Below are 10,439 nucleotides of genomic sequence, written 5' to 3'. Positions count from 1 at the left end.
TCCAGCAAACACTTAGTAGGCAGGAGAAAGATCAGAAGTTCCAGGTCAGTTTCAACCACTTAGTGGGCATGTCTATGTATCGCTTTTTTAAGAAGGGGAAATGGGGCCCATGAGATGACTCATCAGAAAGACACCATCAAGAGCTGAGTTCTATTCAGGAACACACAACATAGAAAGAGGAAATGACTTTCAAAAGCCATCTTTCAACCTTCCCAGGAGATCATGATATGTGTACACACACACACACACCAGAAATGTAAAATAAATTTAAAAATTTTAACTATGAAATGTAGTGTGCTGTGTGTGGTTCCCCCAACTGTCAGTTAACCTATTCCAGTGTTTCCCGGCCTGAGGCTGGAGGGACAGATGAAGCCAAGGATATGAATATGGCTTAAAACAAAACTGGAAATTCAAGTCAACCTGGAGGCTGATTTAAAATCTTGTTTTTAATTTGAAAACAGAGTCTTTAACGTTCACAACATGGATTTGAAATGTCAAACGGTTACAACCCTGGTTGCAGACTGTCCTCATCTACAAACTGGCATTGGCACAGGCCTGGCTGACTCTGCTCACAGCGTTCAGTTCTAGATCTCAGGATAGGATGAGAGTGAGGGGCTCAAGTACAGAGTCACAGGGGCTGCAGGTGGTCAGGTGGACAAAGGGCAGCCAGGTAGGTGGACAGTGCCTTGCACCTGCGTCTCATCAAGGTGCAGCCAGATTGCACCTGCGTCTTATCAAGGTCCTGCTAGACTCAGGTCGTCAGAGTCTATTCCTGGAAGCCCATTGAGAGTCAGAGCACAGAGTTGATGCAAAAGCAAAGAAAATTTAATTGAGCCCACATGGTGGGGTCCATCAAGCTCAGAAGTGTTGAAGGACCCCAGAAGCCACAGCAGTGGGTTTAAATACCCTTTACAGAAGCATAATTCAGCAACAGCAATTAGTATAAACTTAAATGGCTAACAAAATTAACCTCTAAGGGGATTGGGTAGTTTGAATGGAGCGTGGGAAGGCGTGAGGGAGCAGCCTGCAGGCTGTTGACCTAGCACATGTTAGGGTGAGATGGGGTGGGCATGAAGGTGTGGTTATTCTAGAAACTATCTTGAGCTAGTGGGTTCCGAGTAGGTGGGGTAGAAGCAATGGGGTGCAGCAATGGAAATTTTTCTTAACTTGTCTCAGCTTGGCATAGATCTTTAATAAAGGTTTAACATGGCTGCATTCTGCCTAACTCTGGCTGACCTGAATTCTTCAGTATGGCCTGATCTTTCCACAGCCTGTCGATGAGGTCTTGGTACAAAGTGTGGCACTGAGAAACCTTGTTTCTAGTGCTTAGAGTATTCGACTGTCTTCTCTGCTCAGGAAAGAGGAGACACCAGGAGTGTGTAGGGTGCACAGAGTGCCCCAGCAGGGCCAAGCCTCACTCCTGACACTTGCATCTCACCACCTCAGATTGAGAGACCCACAAGAGAGCAGAACTAGGGGCTCAGGGTGATATGGCTGGGGCCAGATTGGAGCCCTATAATGGGGAAGATCTGCCCGTCAAAGGACGTGTGGAAAGTATAGATGTGTTTCCTGGTGATGGCATCATAGAAGACGACTCTCCCACAGTCATAATCCACGTAGACGCCCACTTTCTGAAGACTGACCTGGATACTTTCCAGGGCATTGCTGTTGGAGAACGGCTGGCATCTTGAGGATGAGACCCTCAGTGCCCATATGCAGCTCCGTGCGCTGGAGCTCTGACTCTGGGCCTGTAGATCTGGTGCTGTGGCCACACCCACCATGCACCAGCCACCAGAGGGACTATGGATTTCTGCCTCCCACACCTGGTGTCCTGAGGAGAGGCCTGGGAAACCCCTCACAGTGCGGAAAACATTGAACAGTCGAGGTTTTGCCTGCTCATTCAAAGCTGCTCTGTCCACCATGTACAAGGTCACTTTCTTTAAATCCTGAGAAAAGGTGAGGTCTGGGTCAGCTGAGGCCATGTCCAGGGTCACAGGGACTGTGGGAAGATAAAGAAGAGAAAAGACAGATAGCCTCATGTCAAGTCCTCCATTCCCCTGCTTCTCAGCTTCTCAGGGAGCAGCTGGAGGGAGAATTTCCCTGTGAAATCCCAGCCCACGTTCCCAGAAAAATCTTGGCTCCTCCTGTTTGCTTTGGTTTTCTGAGAAGATCTCTCAGGTAAGTGGGGCTGAAACCCACTGTGTAGCTAAGATGATCTTGAACCTCTCATCGTTCAGGTTGAACCTCCCTAGTGCAGGAACTGTAGATGTGGGCCACCTTCCATATCCCCTACACTGCTCTCCCAGTACCTCTCCCTTCTCTCCATCCCCAATTCTCAAAGTTACCCCTAATTTTATGAGGGACTGTTCTGTGAGCACAGAGGTACACTCCTGCAGATCATAGTAAAATGACTTCACAAAGAGGCCCTGAGTAATTTGGATATTGTAGCAGTGAGGCCATTGCATCTCCATTTCCCTATTTCTTAGTTCTCAAATGACAAACAACTGGGGCTACTATGAGAGGTCAAGACTAACACAGAGTTTCTAAAATGGAGTCCTTGGGGCCGGGGAGGTGACTCAGCAGATAAGGCACTTGCTCCCAAGCCTGATACACGATTTCAGTCCTGAAACCCACATGATGGGAGGCTGACTCCCCTAGGTTATCCTTGATGTCCACACATAGGCACATGTACACACACACACACACACACACACACACACACACACACACACGAGAGAGAGAGAGAGAGAGAGAGAGAGAGAGAGAGAGAGAGAGAGAGACAGAGACAGAGACAGAGACAGAGACAGAGACAGAGACAGAGACAGAGACAGAGACAGAGACAGAGACAGAGACAGAGACAGAGACACAGAGAGAGAATAAAAGACTGGTAAGATGGTTTAGCAGGTACAAATGCTTGCCAGGAAAGCCCAGAACTGACATAAAGATGTCAGGAGAGAACAATCTTCACAAACAGACTTCTGACCTGCACACTCTGGGCCTCACCGCCATTGTGAGCGCGCACACACAGACACAAACACACACACACACACACACACACACACACACACATGCATGCATGCACACATATACTTGTATACACACACATGCACAAGCAGACACATATATACACACACACTATAACAAACAAGAAGAAAATATTTAGAGTAGGAAAGGGCAACATCAGGGAGAGCAGCACACACCTCCCCCAACTCTTCAGTAAGACAACTGAGTGTCACCTAGAGGTTGACTGGTGTGCACAGAGCCCAGGCTCACAGCCAGCTCCACCTCCAGGAACCTGGAGTAAGGGGCTGTGCTTTGTTCCAGGGCAATGCCAAAGGATGGGCTGCCCCATAAAGGACACCTCAGAGTGGAAGGGCATGGAATAGAGCTGGGCATTAGATGACCCCAGTTTTATTGACTTGTTGTCATTTGAGGGACAGCAAAGAAGAAAGACGAGGTCAGTAGAGCTACAGGCACTGCTGAGCTCCATAGCCTGCAGTGGGGACATGGACCACACAGCATGGGGCTAGCACATCAGGGGTCCCTTGAGGGAGGCGAAGCCTTTCCAGGGAAGGGATAGTTTCAGAAGAAAAGGCAATTGAGAAGCCTGCCTCTCACCTTATGATGACCATATCTGGGCTTTCAGAGTCTGTACAGCCACACAGCCCTTCCTCTCACTCTCCCCCGTCATCTCCCTTTTACTCAGCTTTCTGTTCTTTCCTTATTCCTGTATCTCTCAGGGGAACTGAGAGCACTCATCCATGAAGGGTGCTCTGCTGATTCGGCAGCTCTTCCTGGGGACTGGTCTCTCTCTCCCCTGCTGTATCAGAGCTGGGAATGAACCTGCAGACCTAGATGTCCTTCGCTTCCCTACAGGAAGACCCATGTGCCAAGCAGGCATCCTACCTGAGCTGGGCAACTCTGACTTATTCTTCTGTGACAGGGACCCTAGAAATTGGAGAGAGAAAATGAACATTAGGTTGATAACAAGAAGTCACAAATTAAAAGTCATATTGGGGATTGGTGGCTGAACCTGACTTTTACCCTAGCTACCCTCATAACTGAACCACCTCAGATGACATCATCACAGGCCACTGTGTCAGCTGTGCTGAGCCAGCAGAGTCTGGTTTTCAGCTCCAACCACAGACTGAGCTGCCTCCACCTGGGCTTTATGCAATGAAGAGATAAATTTAGATATTTTCATTCATTTTGAAGATCTTTTAATTAATGTCATGATTATCTAAATTTAATGTAATAAGACAATTCTAGAAGCTTGTTCTTCATTGGTGTTCACAAACACTGGGCCTTCCTCAATCTCCCACTAAGGAGAGGACCTTCCCTATTGTATTTCTTACTTTCCTCAAACAGCAGATCAGCACACACTTACAGATCTCCATTTCCTCTTTATTCAGGCTGTCCAGGAATGAACTTTTATCCTTCTTCCACTCATCCTTCAGGTTGTCTGTGAGGAGAGAGTGAAGAAAATGGAGAGGCCACAGGGGTAAAGCATGGAACCCCGACCACACAGCAGGGCTCTGATTGCAGATGCTGGGAGAGGTGGGACTGGAATTTCTCTCCTAGTCTCAGTGAACCAAGAAGACACCAAAGAGGGAGAGCTGCCTTAGGCCCTCCACAGTGGCCTTCAGTGCAGCTCTGTGCAGAGCAAATACATGAGGAGCAACTGACATGAACCACTAAATTGTGAACTTTCTACATGCCATTTTGAAAACAGAAAAGACCAGGGCATGCTGCCATGCAGGAAGCTGAGACAGGAGGATGACAACTTTTAGGTGATTTCACAGTATGTGGTGAGTTTCAAAATCTGGGCTATTCACACAGTGTTTCAAGAGAAAATAAAAAGGGGGCAGAAGGGATGGCTCAGAGGTTAAAAACAGTGTTTTTAATCAGTGGACCCAGGTTCAATTCCCAGTACCCTCTGAAGTTTCAATCCCAGGAATCTGACACTCTGTTTTGACCTTCATGGGCACCAGGCATGCGTATGGTACATGCACATAAAACATCCATACAAATAAATAAAACATTTAAAAACGTAAATGGGTAGCTCAGAATTAAACAAATGTTATTATTTCAGCATGTAGAATAAAAGTTACTGCTTCCTGGGCACAGTGCTGGGTGCTAGAGTCCTAGCTACTCAGAAGGCTTATCTTCAAAAAGAGGCTACCCTGGGCAAAATGGTGAGATGCAGTCTCCAAATTTTTCATTGCTGTATTTCTGTTTACTTTTGTTTTTCATTACTGCATTTTATGTCTATTTTAATATTATGTCTTTCACAGTCAATGTGTGTTCTTTACCTACACAACAGGAGAATGCTATATTCTGTGCCCAAGGGTACATGTGGCTAGCAGCAACCAAATTGGGAACATACATCCAGCCCCATGCTCACCACCTGGTAAACAAGATGAAAACTGTGAGATTGGAGGTGATTTGGCTCTGGGGCTGTAGCTCAGAGGCTTGTCAAGCAAACACAAAGTCCTGGGCTCCACCCTTAGCACAACGTTAACCCCTGGGGAGCCCTGCTACAGCACAGCATGATACATTTCTGGATAAGGATGCTTGGAAAGTGCTCAGCATTCAGCCTGGCTTCTAGGAGCCTCAGGGCTGGCACCAGTGAGTTCAGGCAGTGTCTGAGGTGATGGAGGGAACCCTGAGGCAGGAAAGCACAGGAGGTGACAGCCACCCCTCACCTTTGAATTCCCTCAGGCTTTCTATGATGGATTCCCGTCTCGCTTTTGCTTTACTGGTTTTTCTCTCCAGGTACACAGGAATTGGGCTTGGCTTGAAAAACTGAAATTCCTTACTCCTGTGGAGATATGTTGATGTGAGTGGTGAGTTCAGGGGGCAGAGTGTGGGCAGGAAGGGCCTGTGGGATGGGTTCCTGAGGTAGGAGTCAGAGTGAGAAATACAGTCTAGACCCAGTGAGCTGAGTGTGAGGAGCCCAGGTCTGGGAGTACAGGGCTGAGTGAGATCACACCTGAGGAAATGTGGAAGTGAAGATGGAGATGGATGCAGGGAAGGGAAAGGGGCCAGGGAGGCAGCGCAGGAAACGCAGGACTCACCCACTGAATCAAGGGGAATGTGCAGAGGGGGGGGGGGGGCTGGGAAAGAACCTGGGTGCTTGGAGAAAAGAGCGGAGCCTTTACCCAGAGGCCACCTGTGCTGTGGACACTTTGAACCTCCCCACCTGCAGCCTAAATAGTTTATAGTTGAGTTCCTGGGGCTGTGAACACACTCGGACATATGTTGACTGTTGTATGTGTGAGTGACCCAGAAAGCACAGTGCACATGGGATGCCCATCATACCTGCCCAAGATGCCTTTGACGTCCTGGAAGAGAAAGAGAGAACAATTTCAGAGCTTCCTGAGTCACAGGCACTGAGAGGAAGCTCAGACTCAGCTGGAGGCAGAGAGAAAATGCTGTTCCTTTCTCTTTAGCCACCCCCCTCTCTCCTGTGTGTATGTGTGTGTTTGTGTGTGTGTCATTGTGTGTGTGTCCTTATTTGCTCGTGTGTGTGTGTGTGTGTGTGTGTGTATGTGTGTGTGTTTGTGTATTTTTGTATGCATGTGTGTATGTGCTTGTTTGGTGTGTGTGTGTGTGTGTATGAGAGAGAGAGAGACAGAGACAGAGACAGAGACAGAGAGACAAAGGACTCACCTTTAGTATCTCCATGGATGGTGGTGCTTCCATCCTACTTTTCAGGGACTCAGTGAGCTCCCTGAGGGAGGTGAGCTGCTTCTCAATCACACTGTCATACTGTCCCATCTGCTCAGCTCCCTGCAGCTCCAGCCAGTCCAGCCTGGACAGAAGGAAATTCTCTTCCTCATCCAGTCTCTGACGCACATGCTTGAATTCCTCACGTATCTTCAGTTTCTCCAGCTGCACCTGGGCCTGAGGACACGGAAGGAATGTAAAAATGAGGTGGGCATGAGAGGCGTCCTCCATGCCTCCTTTAAGCCCCATTATCCACTATTGTCTATTTATTGGCAAAATATCACTATATAGCACTGGGTAGCCTGGGACTCATTAACTACAACAAGTTGGCCTTGAATTTTATAAAGATCCACATGCCTCTGCCTCCTAAGGGCTGGAATTAAGGGCATGTACCACACCTGGCACCATTCACTCTTTAAGTGTATTTAAAGATTATACCCACACCAGTTTAGGACAGCTTGCTGGGGCATACCTATGGGGAAGTGAAGGCAAGAAGACCAAATCACTTCCTGTATTCACAGATTTGGCTGGATGCTTTCATTTATCTCCAAGGACATCAGCCACATGTGCTGTACACACTGGGCCAGCTGTTATAGCCCTTAATGGATCAGCAGCTGGAGGCTATTCTTTTGTACATAACGATTTCTAGCTTGGGCTCCATAAGATGCTGTGCCAAGAGGATGGAGAGATGGCTCAGTGGTTTAGAACACCTGTTGCTCTTGTAAAAGATTCAAATTCAATTCCCAGAACCCACAGGGTGGCTCACAGCCATCTTAACTCCAAACCAGGTGATCTGATGCCCTCTCTGATCTCCATGTGTACCAGGCATGCATCTGGTGTACATACATACATACATACATACATACACACACGTAGGCAAAGCACCATTCTGATCAAATTAGATCTAAAAATAAATAAATAACAGCTTGTGTTAAATGTCAGTGGGACAAGAGCACAAACAAACAAACAAACAAAGGAAATAAACAAAGAGAAACAAAGAACCTTTTTCAGCTTAGCTGCCTTGCTGGAGGTTGGTCTGACGTATTTTGATGCTAGTTACTGTTTGCTTTCTTTTAATGTGCCCCAAGTATTGCTATGTAACCTTGCCAACAAATTTATTCCTATTTGACAAGTAAAAACTGACATACCTGGGCAGGCAAGTGGGATAGGCATGGCTCACTGGTCTTTGAAGAGAAAAAGAAAGAAAGAAAGAAAGAAAGAAAGAAAGAAAGAAAGAAAGAAAGAAACCAATAGCCACTCAGTTAAGGGGGCTCACTAGGCAAGTGGGCTGTCTAGGAGATGATCTGGTGTTTGCAAGGTCTTATACCATGATTCACTCCGGAACTGCTTCCAGCCTCTGACATGCTGTCAGGAGCCATTGATTTTGGGAAGTCCAGTAGGCATGAGAGATCTCTGGAAAGGATCTGGTATTTGCAAACTCTGTATCATGATGTACCCCAGAATTGCTTCCAACCTCTGACTACCCTGTCAATTGTGCTCTGCTGCATCTCTCTAAAATCTGTCATTAGAGCCAGGCATGGTGGCACACACCTTTAATCCCAGCACCCAGGGAGGCAGAGGCAGGTGAATCACTGTGAGTCTAAGGCCAGCTTGGTCTACAAAGTGAGTCCAGGACAGCCAGGACTACATTCATGGCCAGCCTGGTCTACAAAGCGAGTCCACAACAGCCAAGATTACACAGAGAAACCCTGTCTTGTAAAACCAAAAGTAAATACATCTGGCATTGATGTGAACTGTTATTTTCTGGGTATTGACCAGCTCTGATTGAGCAAACTTCCTTTAGGATTTTGTTGAAGATGCCCTGTTTGTTATTCAGATGAATTAATCCCTGATTATGGAATTCCTGATTTGATTCAAATAGTTTTAAAAGTTAAACTTAGTTTATGGCTGTAATAAATACCTTCGTGGACCTCCAGGTGCCTCACTAAGCAGAGCCTTGTAGCAGATTTGTGGCTTCAGATAAGCCCCCACTCCAGATGGCACCATGAATCTTGGTATTTCACCATAAATATAGGCAAGTTTGTTTAAACTTTGCATGAACCTAAGTGGAATGAAGCTACCTAGATACATATGAATTTACTCTGTGTCTTAGAATGAAAGACAGATAAACTTATTGTCCTGAGCGCATAATGAACTAAGAGATAGCTGGATAATGTATAGTTAGGTCCATCCTAATTGATAAGTCGTACACTCTTGTAAGTTTCAGACCTTGTTAACCTTAGCCTCTGCCAACCTTCCTCATTCCGAATTCACTGTGAACTTTTGTAATGGATACATAGATAAGAAATGTTTAGCTTTAAAACATGTAACCTGCTGTATTTTAGAATTCATCTGTTTTATGATTAATTGTATTCCTTTGACTATGAGGTAATTCCCTTTTCTCAGAAGTATAAGTATGGTCTTCTACAATAAACAGCGATGGAAATTGGAAAGATTAACTTCAGTTGAAGTTAAGATGCCTGACTTCATCCACCTTTTCTCTTTAACCGTTTCTCTTGAACGTATGTGTTGAGATTGGGAAATCTGACTTCAGTTGAAGTCGAGATGCCTAATTTCATCCACCTATTCTCTTGAATGTATGTGTGTGAGTGGTTTATTTCCTGTCTCCTATTTCTTATTTCCCTGTAGATTCACAAATAAGTTAGCAGACTCAGGGCCATCAGCCTTCTATGGCTAACAAACCTAGGTTCACACTAGCTTACTGGGGATCGTCACAAAGCAGCCTGTCTACAGGTCAAAGAGCCTCCTTTTACAGCCCCAGTGCAGTTTCTACCCAGGAGCTGCTTTTACAGCCTCTGCCCTAGGAAATTTGTGGTCAGTTTAAATTCTTCTCAGCTGCAGTACAAGCAGTTCTAGAAGAAATCTTGGGCTTCCTCCCCCCCTTTTCCTTACTTTCTTTTTCTATCCTGACAGGTTGCCGGAGCCATCAGCTCTGGTGGCCCAAGAGGTGAGGCAAACTGGAAGGGCATCCACATCCAGCACCAGAGACCTTTACCCTGGACCTCTCCAGAGCTCAGCCAGGCATGAACAGAGAGAGAGAGAGAGAGAGAGAGAGAGAGAGAGAGAGAGAGAGAGGAGGGAGGAGGTGGGGCACCTGGAATCATCACCACGAGACAGGAAAAGAGCCATGGGGGCCCAGAAGAGGACCAAAACTAACCAACCAAATCAACAGGACCTGGAGAGGTGGCTCAGCAGTTAAGAATGCTCTTCCACAGCACCTGAATTCAGTTCCTAGCACCTACCTAGGGCAGCTCACAAATGCCTATAACTCCAGTTCTTCTGGTCTCTGCCGTATCTGCACATAATGACTTTCACTCACACAGACACGCACATAAAACCATATATAAAAATAATCAAAATAACCTTTTTTTAAAATGCAAACAAAATCAGGCGGAGATGTCTGCTGGTGTCACACTCTGTCTTTTTTTTTTTTTTTCCTGTGTAAGTTTCTAGTTAGATAGGGCTTGGGTGAGCCACTGTGTTCCTTACACTGCCTGCTGTGGCAGGAGGGGCAGACCTCCCCTCCATTGGTACAGCACCCTGGCAGCAGGTAGCACAGCCCAGGGGCACAGGTCAGAGACCACACCCTCGGCCCTGCCCCAGCCACCATGTCAGCAAGACTTTGTTCCCACATGGAGGAGCAAGGAAGGGTAGGACTTTCAGCAGAGACACCTCAGTGTCCTGGGACG

The 10,439-nt window shown here is 46.6% G+C and overlaps 2 protein-coding genes across 5 annotated transcripts in view; one reads left to right on the top strand and one right to left on the bottom strand.

Annotated features, from left to right (window-relative positions):
* Positions 1 to 407: 407 nt before the first annotated feature.
* Positions 408 to 10,439, bottom strand: part of LOC311581516 (E3 ubiquitin-protein ligase TRIM31-like) — an 11,119-nt gene continuing 1,087 nt past the window's right edge. The window contains exons 3-8 of the mRNA XM_084753853.1: positions 6,673 to 6,906; positions 6,322 to 6,344; positions 5,706 to 5,821; positions 4,388 to 4,462; positions 3,907 to 3,948; positions 408 to 1,999 (exon numbers count right to left, since the gene is read on the bottom strand). Of these exons, the coding sequence (XP_084609979.1) occupies positions 1,473 to 1,999; positions 3,907 to 3,948; positions 4,388 to 4,462; positions 5,706 to 5,821; positions 6,322 to 6,344; positions 6,673 to 6,906 (1,017 nt within the window). The 3' untranslated portion in view covers positions 408 to 1,472. The remainder of the gene's footprint in view (positions 2,000 to 3,906; positions 3,949 to 4,387; positions 4,463 to 5,705; positions 5,822 to 6,321; positions 6,345 to 6,672; positions 6,907 to 10,439) is intronic.
* TRIM40 (tripartite motif containing 40) overlaps positions 6,851 to 10,439 on the top strand; it is a 22,317-nt gene continuing 18,728 nt past the window's right edge. For all 4 annotated transcript variants that reach the window (XM_084753931.1, XM_084753935.1, XM_084753936.1 and 1 more), the window contains exon 1: positions 6,851 to 6,936. The gene's annotated coding sequence lies outside the window, so the exon portion shown is untranslated. The remainder of the gene's footprint in view (positions 6,937 to 10,439) is intronic.

This window comes from Acomys minous, assembly GCF_964271855.1.
Source record: "Acomys minous genome assembly, chromosome: 13".
Classification (NCBI taxonomy): Eukaryota; Metazoa; Chordata; class Mammalia; order Rodentia; family Muridae; genus Acomys; species Acomys minous.
Note: the sequence above shows the minus strand (reverse complement) of the source record. Positions and strands in the feature narration are given on the sequence as shown.